A 20,531-nucleotide genomic window follows, 5' to 3' on the forward strand; every position below is an offset into this window, starting at 1 on the left:
CTTCATGTAAATTACTGAAACCACATTCAGGTACCCATGACAACGAGCATCTGCCCTGCTGATGTGTCCTTGAGCCAAAAAGAGAAAAGGAAAACAGAAAATCTGAAGGCTGCTGTTCTGACAGCTGACTATAAACTCTGACCTCTGTTAATACAGATCAGCAATATCCCAAAAATCCTGCAGAGCAACTACACAGTTTGCAGTCAGTGTCAGTTCAGCCTGTTGCTATTTAAACCTTTAGGACTGTACCATTACCTCCCAGAGGGGTGGTGGGGTTAATTCTGGGGAGTTTCCTGTGGGGATGAGGGAGGGGTAGTGTGTGGTGTGTATGTGTATGCATGGGGTGGGGGAGTTGTGAGCTTGGACCCTAATCCCTTAGGTTTGTCTACAGCACGGCCTTAGGATAAACTGACATGTAGGCGATCGACATTTGAAAATGCTACTTGGACTTTAGCACATTTTTAAGTTCAGAAGTCATTTTATATATTACAGGAATGCTTTCTCTGGTAAGATAACATTTGTTATTTTTCAATGCTCGCTGCTTTGTGAGATGAACTAGTGAGGAAGTAGATAACAATGATGGAAAAGATAGCTGCAGTATGATTTTGATGTGGTGCAGCAACACAGGCCTGATGATATGCAGCAAATGCTCCTTTATGGTCAGCACTAATTCTGATGTTTATAAAACAGAGAAATTTTAGTCTGAAATTATTTGTGTCAACTGGTTTATCTTTTACAAAAAGACATAAAGCTGAATGCTTGATGAGATTTTATGCGTTGAGTGGAAAATCTCCAATCTCTTGTCTATCAGACATAGAAATGGGTCAGTTAGCAGACAGTTGTCCCAAGAAATCAAACGGGATTCTCCTTTGACCTCTGGAGATCAGTGCAGAATTGAGATTAAAAGTAACTTGTTTCTGTTATGGTCCAGTTATTCTATCAACAGATGCACGACATTTAGCAGATGTAGTGCAACAGATTTTGTGTTATATCTCAATAGACACGAGTTGCTTAGCAGGATCCTGGTGTTGTAGGCTGATAAGAATTTCAGCAATTTCAATTTGGACTAACAATTTTTAGCGAGCAAGAAAAATGTTTGGATCCTCTCAGAATTGCTTAGCTGTAGGTAAGGCTTTGATCAAACAGCTGTGTTGCAGAAATAGGGGTGGGTGGGGGTGGGGAGTGATCCAATCACCAAAAGGGGCCAAATTAAAAAATACTATTGTAAAACTGAAGGCTAAAATTTAATTAGAGGACAGTGACTTGTTGCAGACAATTAATAAGCACAACGCTCTGGGTTCTAGGGTTGATTTGTGATTTTGTCAATTTCTACATTTCCTCAAATGTAATTAAAACATAGATTAAAAAGCAGGAGGTTGGACCAGCTGGGTATGAAAAAGTGAATGAATAAAGCTAGGCTCCTACAGCTAAACTGGAGCTGCCTGCAGTGGTACTGCAGGCAGCTCCAGTTTAAAATTAAACTTAAAAATTAAATATAAGAATTGCAACTGGAAAAAAAAATCAAAACGTAGACCACTGGGCAGCTCTGATGCTCTATCCACTGCATATGTATGTGTGTGTGTGCGTGTGTCTGTAGAGCTATTCTTCCAAAGTCCATTATCGCAGCATTAATATGTAACGCCACACGAGTCTGTGGTTCCATTGCTCTCTGTAGAATGAGCTACAGAGTTTGGCTCAGTCAAAATAATAAATGATCTGAATGGTAAAAGGTCATTTGTGAAATTGAAATAGCTTTCTGTAAATTAGGTGGCAACCTCTCTGCTTCCTGTTAAACCTCAGACTCACATTGATTTTCGTGATTTCAAAGGGGCTCTCTGACTTTTCAACAACGGGACACACTCAGAGAAAGGCAGATTATGACCTATTCAAAAACTGCAGAGGCACAAATGGTGATTTGACATCTGTGTAAGTGTGTATGCAGTGTGAGTTACGGCTGTGAACGCAAACCTGGATCAATAGGTTAGAAAACAAGGGCGGGAGATAGAGGGGAAAGACTAGGCAGCCCAACTGTTATGTAAGCAGCAGCTGTGTGAGAAAAGGAACTGCAGCAGGATGATGAAAGCAACTTCTCTTCCCTCAACATGACTGCGCATCCATCCTAACACATTCCCTCTCATGAACTGTTCATGTATTATTCACACCGCTTGAAGAAATAATAAATAGATGATGGTGATTCTATCACAGTACTCGACTTCTTCTCATTACTTCCGACAGTAAAACTGATTCAAGCGTAGATTTTAACTCAGACTTTCTGATTTCAAAAACCTCGCATCTGAAAGCACCAAACAGCCTACATTTCAGTGCATCAATCCAGACTGTGTAATCCATCGCTGCTACCAACCACCTCTGTGACTTTCATGATGAAACAATGATGTGAGGCAACAAGGGCAGAATAAAAAAAAACCTGCTGTCGTAATCTGGATTAATTTACAGTATTCGTCATCCTGCTTCCAAACCAGCACAGACCCACCCAAACCAAACCAAGCACTGTCACATGATAGGACTACAAATATTTCTACAGGGCTAATAATCACCGGATGAAAGTTATGCCAATAACACTTAGGTGGACACAAATGGTCCATTAGGAAAACTGCAGTAAATCAGGATTAAAACGGTTCAAATCACAATAAAAGTTATGTGAAAGGATTCAGGTGGAAATACACCACTGTTTTTATACAGTTAGCAAACCGTCTTTCTAACTTGTATCACTTAGTTATTTCAAACAAACTTATCATTCATCTTATTCATTGAAACTATTAAGGATTCTATTAAAACGCATATGTGGAATGTATGGCTGATGAAATTTAAGGACAAACATGCTAAAACCTTTTGGTATAGTTTACTCTGGGGAAATCAGTTTGCCATCAAAAAGCAACAGAAGTCAGAGAAACAGAGATTGTGTGGAGATCTGGGTTATTTAGGTGATCTAGGTATTTATTAATTAATCATGTTAAAGACTGTCATTTGCATTAATTAGTGTCAGGCTAAAAAAAATCAATTAATATATTCTGTTATTTAAGGTGAACTTTGTGGGTTACCTTTTGAAATGTGTTTTTAATGAAGAAAAATATATAATTAAACAAGATCTTAATAATTATAATACATACAGTTGCAAGTACAGCATTACTTGGTCTGGCGTGGCCAATATTTATGCTCCTAATGCTACTTTATGCTAATGTTAACTAATGCAAAGACGATTCAGTTTTCTAGATTTACTTCTTTACCAGTTTTATGTAATTTCTGCAGTAAAGGTTTAATAGGTTGCTTTACAGTACTATATACTTCATAAGTAGTACAGATGTGTGTAAGTGTGAATGTGAAGCTGTAGCTGGAGGAGGAATAAAAAGCTAAAATTTGCCTGTGACTATACAGTTAGAGGTTAAATAAAGGTTTGTCTTGTTTAAATGTTTAACTGTGTGACTGAATTGTGTGCTGTGTTTGGTATTCAGCCATTTAGTTATCTGACACAAAGCATTAAAAAAAACCATGACATCATATTTTATCGCTAAACTACAGAGGATAACAGCCTCAGGTTAGCAATTTCTTGATTTTACAAGCATGTGTGTGTTTGGCTTCACTGTGATACTCATTTAATCACGTCAGGAACGGATGCAGCAACAAAAATCCTCAAATTTAATGGAATTTGTGTTTCTCTGTTCGTCGGCATTAGATGCTCTGGCCTCTGGTCACCAGAAAAATCAAGACAGATCTGAATGTGTCATTGCAGCAATGCTGTGTGATGGATCAAAATGGCGCCAGAGCATTTGAGCGGGGGAGACGATGAGATTATCTGCTTGTGTGGAAGGACAAGCAGCCTACAGAGAGGGAGAAAAGCATTACCAAACTTGTTTTTCCTTCCATAAGACACTTTGAAAAATTGAATTTTTGGAAGAAGGATAGGATTTTAGTTCACAAGCAAGTTTTTTAAAAGTTGGAAAAATAAAAAGGAAATCAACTCAAAATCTGTTTTAATAGATGCAATAAATACAATACAAAGATAAAAACAGGTTTAAAAATCTTTCAAAAATTAACACGTTTAATCAAAGTTTAACCATTAAATCTTATTCTAGTACTTTCCCCGATACTTTTATAGAATTTTGATGTAAGTTTTATAAAATGATTGTTTGGAAGTCCTTTGAGACATTACCTGTTACCTGCCCAAAGGGCACCGTTGCATAGCAATGGCTTTTCCTCTACAAGTGATGTGGGGCTAACAGACAATATGTAATGTGTGGTGTTCATTGTTTTTCAGGTTCAGCATGCAGCACTTTACGTATCACGGAAGGTAACAGTCTTTCAGCATACTTGTTGAGGCCTTAAACCTGAGACTTAACTACAGAAGACCTGCAGTTTTCTTCTGACACCAGGAGACTGCAGCTACACGAGAGCAGCTCACGGCTTCTTGGGAGGATTATGCCATTATAGCTGACAACTTGAGCTTCCTCAGCACACGACGGCTCCGAGACAAAGTCACTCCTGCTCTCCTTACATGCAGCAGGAACCATGGATGACCCCTATCACAACAATGTAAACCAGCAGATGACCGAAGGTGGAGATTACACCTACACCCAAGATGGTGGAGGTCAAGACGGCTACCCTTATCAGACGGACTACCCTCCACAGGATGAGGATGCTGCTAGTGATGCCACTGAAGGGGCAGATGAGGATGATCAGATGTATGAGGGGGAGTACCAAGGCATCCCGCACCCCGACGAGATCAAGGAGGCACGACGGGCAGCTCGAGTGGAGGCCAGGAGGAAAGCCCGGATGGCTGCCCAGCAGGAAGAGGAAGAGGAAAGCCTGCCAGAGCAATACGAGACCATCATGGAGGACTGTGGCCATGGACGCTTCCAGTGGATGCTCTTCTTTGTGCTGGGCTTGGCGCTAATGGCTGATGGCGTGGATGGTTTCATGGTGGGCTTTGTCCTGCCCAGTGCTGAAAAGGACATGTGCATATCTAACGCTGACAAAGGATTACTGGGTGAGTTTAACTGAATTTCAATTAAATTTTATGCAGATCAAGGGTTGTTTAGAGCCAAATCAAATCAACAGTTGGGTCAAGGTAATATAAGTAATGTTGACGTTGTTAAATGAGAAAAATTAAGGTCACAAATGTGAGATATAGTGAATATTAAGTGTATCCGCTCACTTTCTGAGCCACTGATGATTAAGAATTGTTTTTAAAAACTGCAGTAATTTGCTGACTCGCCTTTTGGGACAGTGTTTCAGGTACAAAATATCTGGATAGTGGATAACACTGATCTTATCCAAATGTCCGTCAGTGTGGAATTCAACAACTGCAGCTAAATTTGATCAATGACAACAAATGCAAAGACCTGTTTATCTTTTTTGTACACAGCTGTTTTATCTGCATGGCAACCAGAGTATGTTAACTTTCAGCATAAAAAAAATCTTGTTCCTTCTTGACAGTTTATCTATATTGTTTAATATGATAATGATAATATGATAAATATCCTCATTAGAGATCACAGTCATGTTCACAGATTTTCAGTTGGTCAGAAAATGTAACTTTTACCCATATGAAAGGCCCGGAGAGGCCTATAATTCATCCAAAAGATGGCATACTCATAGCATTCTGTCCAATAGTTGCCATAATTCTCAACTTCACGAGGCTAAAAAAATATCAAGACATCCCTAAAGTCAGTAGAGTTAAATCTATTTAAAAAATCAATTCAACAGTATGTCAGTTTGAACAGACTACTGACAAACTACTCCCTCTGCCATTATTTATCATATGGCTAGCATGACAAACATAAATTATATGTAGAGACATAAAAACCTGCAAGACTACCTAATTACAGTCATCTGTCGAAGAGTTTCAGTCTTTACCCAGGGAGGAGGATCTCATCAGTGAAATGATCTGTTGTTGTGCTTGGCTGGAACAAAATCCCGCATATGCTTGGCTCTTGACGGCACATGGCTGCAGCCCACTGCTTCAGATAAAAATATCCCCCAGTCGCTGGAGCAAATTAGGGGGAAAAGGCTTGGATCTTTCTGGGCAAATGCAAAAATAAAGAACATAATGAACATTGTGTGTCCTAATGGAGTTTGGGTCCACTGTGAGTAGGGCTGGGCCATATTATACCGTTCACGGTAATACCGGTATAATGTTAGGCAACGATAGGAAAATGAAATATCGCGATAGAATATGAGTAAAACGCGCATGCGCAGTGCCTTTGTTTTCATACGCACATGGCCGATTGTTGAGTGAAACAGATGAACCAGAATTGGTTTGTAAAAATGGTGCAACTTCCGTGATGTGGAACTGGTTTGGTGTTTGTCCGTCAGATACACAACAAAGCACATTTTTTTGCAGAACATGCAAGCGGCCGTTCTAAGATGCTCTTAAATCTGGGAGTAATCTGGGTCCTAAACTCCGTATTTTCAGGTCAAACAACACTGCAGCATCACTTAGAGTTAAAAACTGTCTAAATTCTTTCATCTTTAATAAAACGATCAGCATTGCTGCTTTACCAGGTGTAACTATAAAGTTTAACTTCCAGGCATCCATGAAAACAAAATGTATTACATTTAACGGAGTTAGAAGTTAGCAGGAAGCTAGCGGAAGTTAGCTCGCTAGTTTCGCTAGTTACCTAAGCATGATATTGCATGTTCTGACTAAGAGATTTCTGAAAAAATTCAAACGTACAGCTCTGCTATCACTTCCAACATAAATGAAGACAGGAAACTAAACAGCAGTGACGTTTGTAGGGTTACTGAAGTTTGGCTAGCTGGTATATAATGATGTGCTACGTGATCGCTAGCGACACAGCTATGTTAGCATAACATAAACAGTGAAGCTGGAGGACGAACACTAACACTTTTCCACTTATAAAAGTTAACGTGAAGGTTCTTCATGGTTAGAGACAAATGCAATCGCATGGCAGGATGCTGTAAACGGACCAAACTTCAGTCAGGAGAACAACTGAGATAATCCATCCACAATACGAGGTTAGTCATTAATATACTGCAACAACATGGGAATAGAGCAGCTACCAGAGAATTCAACATTAATGAATCAATGGTACAGAAGTGGAGGAAGCAAGAAGAATGAGTTTAATAAAGTTTGATTTATCTGACTGCTTTGTTTCGCTTAATGTGCCTTATAATCCCGTGCACCTTATGGTCCGAAAAATGTGTACTGCACACTGCAGTTTAATGTTGCAAAGCACCTCTTTTTAACTTCAGTGGATATTATACATGGTTATGCTCAGGATATGTCAGCCCATTTCTACTGGAAATGCCTTTTGGTTAAACTTTCAGCAAGGAATTTGCATTTGCACTGTTACATTTTTATAAAGCTTTAATGTACATAAAAACCAGCTTCTTGTTTAAGTGAAAATAAATGGAAGGTTGTCTTTTTGCGCTAGTAATGTTGTGGAGTTGTATTTTGTCTCACATCAATTATATCGTCGGTTATATCGTTATCGCAAATTTTCAAATATATATCGTGATAAATATTTTTGGCCATATCGCCCTGCTCTAACTGTGAGCAACCAGATTAGCTTCACTGAGCCTTGGCAGTGGTCCTCCATGTGTCTGGGAGTTGGCTTGAGGGTGCCAACAGATATATTTTAATTATTTAGTTATCTTTAGGACTGAAATTTGTATGCAGCGTGGACTTATCGGGAGATTTACCTTGAAAACGTCAGTTCCTCACTTTCTGTGCAGACAACTGAACTGCAAATTAAAGCCTTTCACCTTATTTCCCAGACCTCGTGTGTAGCCAGGCGATGTGGCAGATTGCACATCGCTCATTTCATCTTAACAACAGGCTCCTGGGATGAAGCATTGCGAGAGATTGATGAGGAACCCGGTGGTGATTGCATTCGGTGTGTGTTCCCAGGCTAATATGGAGCATGTTGCAGCAGTCAGAGATCCTGGCGGCCTGCGGAGCTGGTGCAGAGCTGTCAGATATGCTTCAGGCCTCTGACAGGCTGCGGTAGCAGGAAGAAGGCCTGGCGAAAATGAAATCACAGCGTCTGTTTGCGCAGAATGGGGGCAGAGAGCTGATCATTGGCTGAGAATATGAAGTAGATCTGCAGAATGATCCTGTCTGATTCATGCTCATGCTCTGTCCACTAGACACACAGGAACAGAAATTACTTTAATCGTAACCTTAGTCCTGGAAAGCAGACAGACTCCCAAAGCTTTTGTTAAACACAGGAGGGTTAGCACACTTACCTTTAATGACAGTTATATTGTTTAATCTGCAGGGTGAAGTGTTCAGTAGAGGAAGACACAGTGGTGGACACAAACAAAAGGAACCTACACCTGACTGATGATATCAGAAATTCTGCTCAGATTTAATCTCAACCCAAGCTGCTATACTTGATCCACAGCTACTGCGTACGTAGATAATTTTATGATACCTGCCAGATTGTCTTTGGTGCTTCATGTCTATTACTGAAATGTTTTGGCAGACTGGGAGAAATCACGCTAATCGTTCAAAATGTCAAGGCCTGTGATGCTCAGAATTTGAATTTTCACATGTTTCTAGAGATTTCTGAAAACAGCAGCTTCACTGCCCATTCAGAGCCTTCAGTTCTTATTTTCTTTTTTATCTCACAGATTCAGTAGTTTCTAATTTAGTTTTAGCAGGAAAACTTTGCTAATGTACTCAACAATGTTGAATAACTACTGCCCTAACACATTATACATTTTTCTTAAAACATAAATTCAAATACTTTCAGAAAAGTTGGAAAAGTATTCAACCATGGACACAGTCGATTAAGGAAAAATGAACACGCTAATGCTAGTTTTTTAAATTTAGTTTGGTTATCTTAACAACAGTTACACTTTTAATTGAAGTAACAATGTATATGAAAACTCATTTGTGATAAATGTGTTTTAAAAAGTGAGGCATTTAAACATAGTAAACAACCTAAAGTAGCTGAGCCAGAAGCTAACAATTAAAATAACTTCCATCCTTTAGTTTGGTCCCTGTGTGAGATGGCAGCAACGATCAACATTTTCACTTAAAGGCTTTTCAGTGATTTGAAACCATTTTGTGTTGGGTCTAATGTTGGGTATTTATAAAAGATGATATTCTCTTAAACAAAGTGACTCCCATGCAGGGATAGACCCACTTGTTTCACAAGTGCTGACGTTTGCTTCCCAGTGTTCAAGGGACTCATGGATTAGTAAGTTAACAAATGATCAAATATCATAAAATCACAAAGAAAAACTGCACTGATTCATGAAAGTAGGTAGCAAAAATGTGGATCATTCACCTGGTTAGAAAAATGCATCGATTTAACAGTTGAAATAGTCACAAATGTGCTATTGTGGGCTTAATTCATTTTATTTGGAAATTAATTTATACAGCATCTATTAACGTTCAAGAGCATGGAGTCTCTTTTACTATATATTTTGTATCTCTGGCATCTTTTGCAGCTGTATTTTGTTCTGTGCCTACAGTTGTGATAAAAGCACTTCAGCACAGTGCTTTCACTTTTAATACAGGAAGGAAAAGATAAATTCTCCCTTTTCCTCCAGGGACTAAGTGTCTTCACTGTATTCAAGGACACTTTTGCAAGCTTGTTGCTGCCAGGACAGATCCTAGGCCTCCATGTGAAAGATGGGATTTCTAAATGCAAGGCCATCCTGTTAATTTATCCTTGCAGATATCTGAGGCGTACACATTTCCTTAAGCAACTATTTGGCCAGCATATTAGATGGTATGATAGCTTTTACTCTTCTTTCCCCTGTGCAGTCTCGAGTTGAATGGGATATGCAACTTGGCGTGTGGAGCATCAGAGCATTTGGGTAGTCTAGTAATCCACGGGGAAGGTGCACACTATGGCTCCACGTGCTGTTAAGCTGCTTAGTTCCTCTGTAGTTATGGCTGTGTAGTAAAAACACAGACTAGGCAGGAAGTATGCATTGTTCTAGTGGTTTAAACAACACGCTGAAGAAGATAGCTGAGGCTGTAGATTTGAGTCCCTAAACAGCTAAGACAGGAGAGCTTGTTTCTCTCTCCAGAGACATTAAAATGAAAAATGGAGTATGCTCTTGTGTGGAGCTGTGGAACAGCTTCAGAACAAGAAGAAATGGCAGGCTGGACCACCTGCCTGCTGCATGCTGACAGATTCCAGACCGGCCTGACTCAGAGTGGGAGTCTGCAGTGATAAAGCATGTAATCAAAGAAACAATAAAATGTCAGAGAAAGCCCAAATAACAGAAAACTGAAAGCAGGTTTTAAAATATGGAAGGTGAGTGTTGTAGAAGCGGAACGCTCTTCCTGGGAAATTATTGTGACCTTTATTTCTTTGTCTCAAATGTAAGAATGTGTCACACTGAAACACTGTGTGACGATTTCTCTTCTTCCTACTTCATACAAGGGTAAAGGGAGCCCCCTTGTGTTTGACTTGAGTTTTAAAAGTGAAGCGTTTGTTTGTGTGTGGATGTGTGAATCTGTAAAGGTCACATTTCAAGTTAACCAGGTTCCCAAGTGATTAAATATGTGCGTGTGTATTTGCAGGTCTCCTGGTGTATGTGGCCATGATGGTGGGTGCACTGGTGTGGGGTGGTCTGTGTGATAAAATGGGGAGGAGGAAGTGTCTGATCTACGTCCTGACCATCGACCTGGTCTTCTCCTTCCTGTCCTGCTTCGCTCAGGGCTACGGCTTCTTCCTCTTCTTGAGGTTCTGCTCCGGCTTTGGGTGAGACACTGACTTAGCCAAATTTACATTTACATTACTTGAACAAAGAAAAAAACATCCACAGGCTTTTGTCAGACTGACTGACCTTTTCTATAAATAAGTTAGTAGAAAGAGATTTCAAAATAATACCCCTGACATTTAAAGAAAAAAAATGTACCTGGTAGAACTAACATTAAAAAAAACTGTGGTCTGTGGTACATTTAGTCAGACTGCTCAGAAGAAAGTAACTGATATGCATGTTAAAACATTGCATGTTCTATTGTATCTAACCTATTATGCTTCTTAGTGCTTTAATAATGGAGTGTTTTAATTTGGTGGGCTATATTAGACATTTCAGACTGCTAAATTAGTTTAATTGGTATTCTAAAAGAAAAACTGACCCAGTGTTTGAGTCTAATTGGTGTTTACTGTGTTGGGCAGTTTGACATCAGTTCTTTACTACTATGCAAGGTCCTCCAACTACATGAGGAAGTGTAAAGCAAAAACTGTTGTTTAAGCCATTTAACAATTGCAGGAGAGAGCCAGGAAGATTACAGTAAAGTAGGGGTCTTGTAGTACCTTCTACTCTGCATGCTATCATGTGCAGCCTGCTGGCACATGTCACGAGAACACACTGTTAACACCACCTCAAAGACTGCATGCTGCACACGAGGAGATTTCTGCTTATTTACTTCAACAGAGCATTTCTTTATTACACTAATTAAAACAAGTAAAGAGTGCTGTTTGATTGTTCTTATTTTCAGCTTTATTGCTCAGTTCCTGCTGTTGCCAGCACCTTACGGTGAAGCTATTGGTGCGCACTGATTGATTTTGCAACTTTCAAAGACACATTTATTTTGATAATGGTTCCAGCCAGATCTGCAATATTGATGTTTGAGCTTGTTGTTCAGCAAGAAAATACAAGGTCACCGAAATAAACTGTTCTGCTGTCACTGATTCGCGGTGATAATGAGTCCCACGTTAGTCATTAACACTCACATTTGAAGAAAAACTACGTGCATTTTTCTGGCATGCTAACAGGAGGCTGACTGCACATCCCTGTATGAAAAGATTTGCTACAGTCATAAAAAATAGAGGAATCTTCAAAAATGCCAATAATCCTTGAAGTCATTTTAAACCTACAGATGTGATAATCTGATTTTTTTTCCCCACAGTTCAAAAAATGTTTCAATGTCCCACAAAGTATGTAAAAGATCTGAGAAATGGAAACGGCATTGGCCAAAACGATCAAATATCCCTGCTGATGCCGTTATTAAACTGTGACCATCGTCAGCATTGAAACTTCCTTATCGCAAGGCTCCAGAATTAAATCAATAATCACCCTCATGATAGGAACCAAAATCTTGACTTAACTCGTGCCTGTTCAATAAAATGAGCTCTAAAAAATCTATCAAATATTCTATCAATGCCAGTAATTCTGTCATTATATAACAAAATGTTTTTAATCACGAGTGTTTGAAGCTTGCATCATCATGACTTTTAGATAAGAATTTTCCATTTCCAGTTAGGGTTTGGCCTTAATTTTTCATTTAAAATGCAAATGTGTGACAAGTTGTCTTTAAAGCAAATTTGACGAACATCCAAAGGAATAGGATGTCCTAAAATATGGACAAAATCACATCAAAATCAAAAACATCTGTGTAAGATTACACTCATTTTATGTTTTATGATCCCTCCTCCAGAATTGGTGGCTCCATTCCAATTGTGTACACCTACTTTACTGAGTTCCTGCAGATGGATAAACGTGGAGAACATCTGAGCTGGCTCTGCATGTTCTGGATGTTTGGAGGCCTGTACGCCTCCTTCACCGCCTGGGGAATCATCCCTCATTATGGTAACGCACAAACTCTGATAAACAGACAAACACATGTAGAGTATTGAAACATATAAGATGAATAATTGAGACCCCCACAAATGGAGTCTGTAATAACAGTGTCCTCTGTTAGTCTCTCACGGCTGTCAGTTCAAATGCCTCGTGCATTAATGTTTGCACAAGTTTGCAAATTTAAACGTTTGCCTTCTAAAAATATTACATTTAATAACGTAGTATAGTGACGATACCCCAATTTTGGTATGTGATACCAAATGCAGTATTAGCAATTCGTAATGTGTTCGTAGGGAGAACAGCATTACTATTTCAGTTTTAATCAGTGGCTGAGACCATTACTTGCTGAACAGAAGCTGATGTCTTAATCTTTTCTGCCATATGGGAAGTCACTGCAGTCCAAAATGTCACATTTTTTTGCCTCTTACTCCCATTTGCCCAAAATTCTTGAAATGCTACTGAAGTTAATCTCTTTGCTTAATAATCGTGTTCATAAGATTACAATAAAATTTATTTGATTAAAATGTGTTCATGTGTGACAGTAAAGAGAAATGACGACGACAAAAAAATAGTTACTGAATGTAATTTCTGGAGGCAATTTATCTGAAGTTCAACAGCAATTTGACACCTCATACACTCGCCTTTTAACTTTTATGTCTATGAACACCATCCTGCACCATCCTGCCCCACATACCCTCTATTCACAAAAGTACTGGGCCATTACACTTAGAGGAGCTGCCACAAAGCCCCTAGTACACTGTTTCTGTGCTGCTGTTTATGCCAGAGGAGGATTTGAACTCTGAAGATCTTTGCTTACTATCCATCCTTGATTCTCTATTAGTAAATGTCATCTAATCATGTTTGAGAATGTAGCTCTTGCTCTTGAAAATTGTGTGTAGCCCGCCCTTGGCTCCTCCCTTGCTTTTTGTTGGAATTTTTCTCATAGTGGGAACATTTTGCTTCTTCTCTTTCTTTCTCAGTCTGCATAATGTGGTGAAATGTATTGAATAACTCATTAATATGGCTTATCTGGAACCTTATCTAATCAGTTATGTTCTGAATTAATTATTCACAATAAAACCAAACATACCGCCAGCATCCAGTTTGAAAAAGATTCCCAAACAGCCTCACAGTTGGCTACTTGTAATTGACTTTTGATGACTCAAATGTAAACAACTCAAGAAAAAAAATTGCAACACATTAATTCTGTGATTTCATAATTAAAGCATTCCAGAAAACAAGGTTTGTGGAAATATTAACGTGTTCTTCACTGGGTGGTTTTTGCAGGTTGGGGTTTTGCCATTGGTACACATCTTCAGATGCACAGCTGGAGACTGTTTATCCTGGTGTGTCTCTTTCCTGCACTGGCCGCACTCATCGGACTCGTGTTCATGCCGGAGAGCCCGAGATTCCTCCTGGAGGTCAGATACTGGAACCAGTGTAGCCAGTTTGTAGTAATAATATTGATTGTCAGGATTATGCATCCAGCTGTGATTGGTTAAGAATGTTGAGTCATCACCACACCAACATCCCACTGCTGTGCAAAGGTAGCGATGAGCTGCTAAGACAGCACCAGAACACCACCCACCCCTGTTTCTCATCCTGGACAATATCAGGGCTTTAACCACATGTGGTATTGTATTTGTATGCTACTGCTGCACCACAAGTTATCACACATTACCCCTTCTAATAAGAGGCAGACCTAATGGGAACATTCATCTGGCTGCAGTGCTGGTGGGAAAGTTTAAGCGCTCAAACCAAAACCCATGATTAAAAGAGTCACTCTTATATATAGTGCACTAAACTTTATAATTTCAGCTACACATTGGAAAACCCTGAGAGGTTTCACAGGGTGCTCTTTAAACTTGTTTAAATAGATATTTATATGTTTGTACGTGTGGTTTTTCAGAATGCACGACATGATGAGGCGTGGATGATCCTGCGACAAGTTCATGACACCAACTGGAAAGCCAAGGGGGAGCCAGAGAGAGTTTTCACTGTAAGCCCTCATTTACACTCATGTTTGGCTCAGTCAGTTGACAGAAAAGTTATCTACTTATTAACAAAATAAAATAAATGTAGCTCCAATCTCCCTGCATTTGTGCAGGTGATATCTCTTTGTAATTTATGTAAATACCTTAGAGTTAGTCTTACATCTCTTCGTCCATCTATTCATTGTCTGCTGCCTATCTTGGTCCAAGGGCAGCAGTCTAAGCAGAGATTCCCAGACCTCCCTTTCCCTAGCAGCCTCCTCCAATTCTTCTAGTGGGACACCAAAGGGTTCCCAAGCAAGCTAAGGAACATAATCTCTCCAGCATGTTCTGAGCCTGCCCTGGGGCTTGCTGCTCAGCAGGAACATTTTTGTCCAGTTGCACGTGCCAGCTGGACAAGCCCAAAATAACTCATCCAGGAAGTGCCTGTGTGGATAGGGTGGCAGTCAGAGGGAGAGGCCTTGGTGAAATGAAGCTGAAGACGGTTCTTGGGCTCTTGAGTGTGCAATAAAGTAAAAATCATTGAGGAGAAATCATTTGAAAGAATCAAAAAATAATAATTTATTGAACTAAAGAGTTGACCATTCAGCAACTCCAATGAACTAACATAACAGGACCTACAACTCTAGACACTGGTGGTGATGGACTTGAAGATTTGATTGAGGTTCTCTGTGCAACTAGGATGAGGTGGAGATGGGGGCGAATTGGGTTGGACAAATGAGAGTCTGAAATTCAGAATAACTGAAAGGAACACATGCATGTAAGAAATTAACTAATTAGACTAGAGTAATGATGAAGATGCTTCATAACAAAACCAAAAAAACAACATAAATCCCAGAGCCCCATCTGTTAACATACTGATGAAATGTTATTCACAAGTCCTGATAATCATTTGTTTTTATTAATTAATCTGGTTAGGAAACTTTGATCAAAATTTCCAATGTTTGTTTGTCTGTGTGCAACACTCATTACCATGAATATCCCCGACAGGTTTTTTTGTTTGTTTTATTGTTTCAACTCAAGGATCTAACACAAAAACATTTTTTAAAAACTCGATCATATATTAATTTACATGTTTTCTGCTTAAGTTAAAGTTTTATTTATTTTTAATGTTTTTTTTATGTCACACTTGTGTCATCTGTAATTGTACATGAAAAAAAATATCAAAAAAACTTGATGCCTTTGTCAAGGTAACCAACATCAAGACTCCACAAACTCAGGAGGATGAGTTCATAGAGATCCAGAGTGAGACTGGGACTGCCTTCCAGCGCTGGACTGTCAGAAAAATGACCATGCTGCAACAGGTCTGCAACACTTTACAGTAAAATAAAACAGAATTAAAAAAAAATAGACAATTTTTTGCTTTGCTTCTTTTTTAATGCAGACCTTGCATGTCAAGTTTGATTGTCTGTCGGTCTCTTTCTCCTTCCTTAGGTGATGGCCAATATCATGTCTCTATCAGCGCCGGAGCTCCGACTACAAGGCCTCCTTCTGGTTATTGTCTGGTTCTGTTTGGCCTTCAGGTAGATCTACATTGAAAGCTGAGGTCAAAACAGACCTGTGCTTTCATCTACAGAAAAAAATTAAAATTTTCTATCTCAGGCGAATCATTTTAGTTTTCTCCACTCATGCTTCCAATCCTTCTGTGTGTATCAGCTATCACGGGCTTGGAGTGTGGTTTCCTGATATGATCAAGTACATGCAGTATGAGGAGTACGAGTCCAAAGTCCGAATATTCCATCGAGAACGTGTGGAGCGTTTCCACTTTAACTTCTCTCTGGTCAACCAGATCCACCGTGAGGGGGAGTACATCCATGACAAGTACATTTCCGTAACACCTAATGTTATAAATTTTTTCTCAGTTTCACAGTTTCGTTTGTTTGTGCTACTGCTTCATGTCATTATTTTCATTTAGGTTCGCCAACATTGAAATCAAGTCGGTCAAGTTTGAGAGTTCTCTGTTTGAAAACTGCTACTTTGAGGATATCAAATCCACCAACACCTTCTTTGAGAACTGCACTATTAAAAACACCGTCTTCTATAACACAGGTACCAGACCAGACTGCACTGAAACTGTACAATTAGCTAAAGCAATAGGTTTCTCCTGTAAGCACTTTTTACAGTCTAACCCTCTGTACTCTTCAGATCTCTGGCAGGACAAGTTCAAGAACTGTCGAATGGAAAATGCCACCTTTCTCCACCCGAAGAAAGGCTGCCATCTGAACTTTCAGGAGGAGAATGACATCGTCATCTACATGGTCAGCTTCCTGGGCAGTTTGGCTGTCTTGCCTGGGAACATCATCTCAGCGTTGTTCATGGACAAGATAGGAAGGATCCGCATAATAGGTGACCTCAGGAGAGAGCAGCACAGGAACGATGAGCTTACGTAGCCAAATATTCAGTCAAATATTTGTCAGTATGTCCTCATTTATTTGTCTTTCTAGGTGGTTCTATGCTGGCGTCATCGGCCTGCACTTTCCTTCTGCTGTTAAGTTTCAGTCAAGGAGCTGTAATATGTTGGCAGTGTCTCTTTTATGGCGTCAGTGTGGCAGCCTGGAATGGACTAGAAGTAATTTCTGTGGAACTCTACCCGTCCTCTAAACGGTAATCTATCCCATTTTTACGTGTAATATGAGCTCCATTATAGTACAGATAAATTATTATGACTCTTCCAAAAGGGTAGGCCAAACCCACCGTTCAGTAAAGGCTAGAACAACAAATATGCAGCTGCATTTTAACCAAAAATAGCCTGGAATGCACTTCATGCCTTCTTTGTTCAGTAGTGACTCGTTAGCTTTAAATATATAATTTCCCCCCCTGCTGGTACTGCAGCTTAGGCATGCATGTCCATTTTATGCTTGGGAGAGGCAAAGTGTAACATCCACATCCAGTAAACCCGAAGACTTGTTGTTTCAAATGGAGTGAGATATTTACAACATATAAGAACTGTAACTAGTAAAGGCAGGACTTTAATGAGTAACTGAGTAATCACATCTGCCGGGGGAGAAAATGAAAAAATATGCAACCAGGAGCTTATATGTGAATTTAATGCCTGATATAAAGGGAGTTATTTTGCAGTTGATAACAAAATTATACATATTATATATAGAAAGGTAGCTGTTAGTACACCAATCTTAGCTGTGTTACTGTGGTTTGCTGAGGAATGAAAAACAGTATACCATTACTGCACAGCAACACACTGCAAATGTCAAAGTAGCTTAACTAAACTCAAAATGTGGCACCTGCCCTTAGAAATGATTGAAATAAGGAAAGCATACACCAGTGTGTACCACCGAGATGGAACGTGCCATCGCGCTAATGTGTAAAAATATATAAACCAATACAAAAATGACAAAGTAGCTTAACTAAAACCAGCTATTTCCTGAACAAATACATTGCACAAACTCGTGCATTATTCTTTGTGGCCTGCGCTCATAGCTGGCTCCCTAAATCATTTTCTCAGATATCTAAACTCTGACACCCCCTAGTTGCGCAAAAATGACTTGGATATTTCACAACATCGGTGACACAATGCTTGGTACACACAGGCGTTTTCGCTGTTCTTTCTGCTGATGCCTCATGTCCTATTGCCTGCATTCTGTTTTGTCTTCTGTGAGGCTCAAGCTTTCAGTTTGGCAGCTTTGTTCTTGGTTCCTAACATTGCAGGTAGTGCTTCGCACCTCACAGCACCTGTGAGGCATATTTGATGTTTTTTCCTGGCAGACAGAAGTGAACACCTTTGTGCAAAACAATGCCAGCGGAGAACAAATGAACTCAAACGTTAACCTGCATCCATGGCCAATTCGGTTCTCCACACATTCACTTCATCAGTAAATCAGCCAAGTTATGACTCTAACCCTTCTCTGTCTTTCTGACTCTGCAGAGGAACTGCGTTCGGCATCCTGAATGGCATCTGTAAGTTTGCGGCCATCATTGCCAGCTCTATCTTTGCCGCCTTCATCGGCATCACTAAGATCATCCCCATCTTCCTGGCCTTCGCCGCCCTCGTCTGTGGAGGCATGGTGGCTCTTAAACTGCCCGAAACCCGGGAGAAAATCCTCTCCTGAAAAGCCAAACTCCTGCAGCCTCTGGGCCCCAAACGCAGTCTAGCTATGGGTGAAGCCGCATATTCTGGGGAAAGTATCAGCTTTTTAAACTGAAACAGAAAGGTAATAAAGAAAGGCCACGTTGTGCTAGATGTGTGTCATGGTTATATGAGTAAAACTATTGAAAACCTGTCTGGTTGCCTATATAAACCTGTGGTTGCTTTCTGTTCTGTCTCTAAGTACCTCAGGCTGCCCAGCTTTTCTGTCACATTGAATAAAAAAACTAGTCTTTGTCTTCCCTCCATCTTTCTCCCAACCTGCGTTTGCACACATTGTAGTAACATTTGTGTTGTTTGAGGTTCGTGTAAAAGATTAATATGAGATGAAAATGTGTACTTGAAAGGTGTTGTAGTTCTTGTTACCATGTCGTGCTTTGATTTCATTCCCCCTCAGAGAAAGAGAAAGGACTCGTAGTGATAACTTGAAATGAATTAGAATCCTGTTGTATTCACCGCCGAGACTCAGCAGCAATATCACTGCAGGTGTTGTTATTCAGAGAAAACACCCATTTCACCCACACAGTCTTTGTTTATTCTGCGGTGTCCTGTGGTGTCTGTAGTCTTCTTTAGTTGTTGCTTGGTTTGTTTTCTGTAGACTTGAATCCAGATTCACCATTTTCAATAATGTAGAAGATTTTTTCTTTTAAATGAAATCCTCTCCCGTCCATTTCTCCCAGCGTATCCAACCAAAACAATTCTCCTTGTCTGTCGTCGTGTCCTCGACTCTGAGACGTTGTGTCTGTCCTCAGTGGTAGAGCTGTGTTTTGCTGGTGATAATGTAGAATCAGAGTCTTGTTTGTCACATCTTGCCATGACAAAGTGTAAGGAACTGTTTAATTTGTTTTTGTCTGTTTTTTTTATTTTAAAGAATGACTGTGAAAATAGATGTTTTGATATGATGCTCTCATTTTAACATACTGATGAAGAACTGATTTACAGAACTTGTTGCATATTATGTTTCAAGACTTCTAAAGAAGGTGTTACTTTTTTTTTTGGCACAACTGAGGTGTGTATGTGCGCGCGGCTGTTATCCACACATCTGTGAATTCACTGAATCACAACAGTCTTGAATACCAGTATTGTATTTGTGGTTGTACATATAGACCTGTGTATATTAGTTGTAACATAATAGCTGCATCATGACTTGAATAAAGCTGAGGGCTCATGATCTGGTTTCCTGGTTCATGAACACATGAAAAATGTCATACATTTTAAACTTTATGGAAAACTGTTAGTACCTGTTTTGTGTTGATTTAGAAGTCACTGACAGATGCATATAAAAGCAATGGAGGTGCTCTTCTTCTGGGGATTAAAATCTTTTCTATGTGATCCAATGACCCTCTAAGTACAGGTGTGATTGGCTCAAAGACACACCCCATCTGATTGTGGTCACCCACTGGTTTGTGGACTTGCATTTTTAATTTTGGAGCCAACAGTGACCATATTTAAAAGACAGGGTTGATTCCAAACCAGTAGATAGCTCAGCATAGCCATTGCGTGTCTTTGGATTCTGGGAGAAAGCCAGAAAACTTGGAGAGAATCCACACAAGCAGAGAGAACATGCAATCTACACACAGAAAGGCCCCGGTATGAATTCAAACCCATGACCTTACTGCTGTGAGGTGACAATGCTAACCATGGCAAAATAATAAATAAAAACTTGGAGACTTGTGCAAGACATGGACTGGTTCCCATAGTAGAGAAATAATGTAGGTTATGTGCTTCTTTACATGTCCTGCACATCTTCTGCATACAAGCTTCACCGTTTTATAATGAAACAGAATATTTATTTATGTTTTATTCAGACACAATGTGCATTTATCATCATCGCACTAAAGGGTTCACTTTTCACTGTTGTCCTGTTGCCAGAGGTTAATCTTAATCCTCAGTAAATACTGAGCTTC

General features: G+C 39.6%; 1 protein-coding gene across 1 annotated transcript; it reads left to right on the forward strand.

Annotated features, from left to right (window-relative positions):
- Positions 1 to 372: 372 nt before the first annotated feature.
- Positions 373 to 19,783, forward strand: sv2ba (synaptic vesicle glycoprotein 2Ba). The gene is made up of 13 exons (XM_085410834.1): positions 373 to 506; positions 4,274 to 5,002; positions 10,526 to 10,706; positions 12,389 to 12,540; positions 13,819 to 13,952; positions 14,441 to 14,530; positions 15,713 to 15,826; positions 15,957 to 16,045; positions 16,179 to 16,343; positions 16,438 to 16,571; positions 16,668 to 16,868; positions 16,967 to 17,126; positions 18,406 to 19,783. The coding sequence occupies exons 2-13, from the start codon at positions 4,525 to 4,527 to the stop codon at positions 18,587 to 18,589; spliced, it is 2,082 nt and encodes a 693-aa protein (XP_085266960.1). The 5' UTR covers positions 373 to 506; positions 4,274 to 4,524; the 3' UTR covers positions 18,590 to 19,783.
- Positions 19,784 to 20,531: the final 748 nt, after the last annotated feature.

The sequence above is a fragment of the Rhamphochromis longiceps genome, linkage group LG1, assembly GCF_057381845.1.
Source record: "Rhamphochromis longiceps isolate RC_006_pf linkage group LG1, R_longiceps_female_GT1.1, whole genome shotgun sequence".
Lineage (NCBI taxonomy): Eukaryota > Metazoa > Chordata > Actinopteri > Cichliformes > Cichlidae > Rhamphochromis > Rhamphochromis longiceps.

What these genes read in the sequence shown, in the direction of transcription:
- sv2ba (XM_085410834.1), top strand. Translation starts at nt 4,525, where the DNA reads ATGGATGACCCCTATCACAACAATGTAAACCAGCAGATGACCGAAGGT. An exon ending in TGGTTCTGTTTGGCCTTCAG is followed by an intron (nt 16,046 to 16,178) that starts GTAGATCTACAT and finishes TGTGTGTATCAG; the next exon opens with CTATCACGGGCTTGGAGTGT. An exon ending in CACCGTCTTCTATAACACAG is followed by an intron (nt 16,572 to 16,667) that starts GTACCAGACCAG and finishes TGTACTCTTCAG; the next exon opens with ATCTCTGGCAGGACAAGTTC.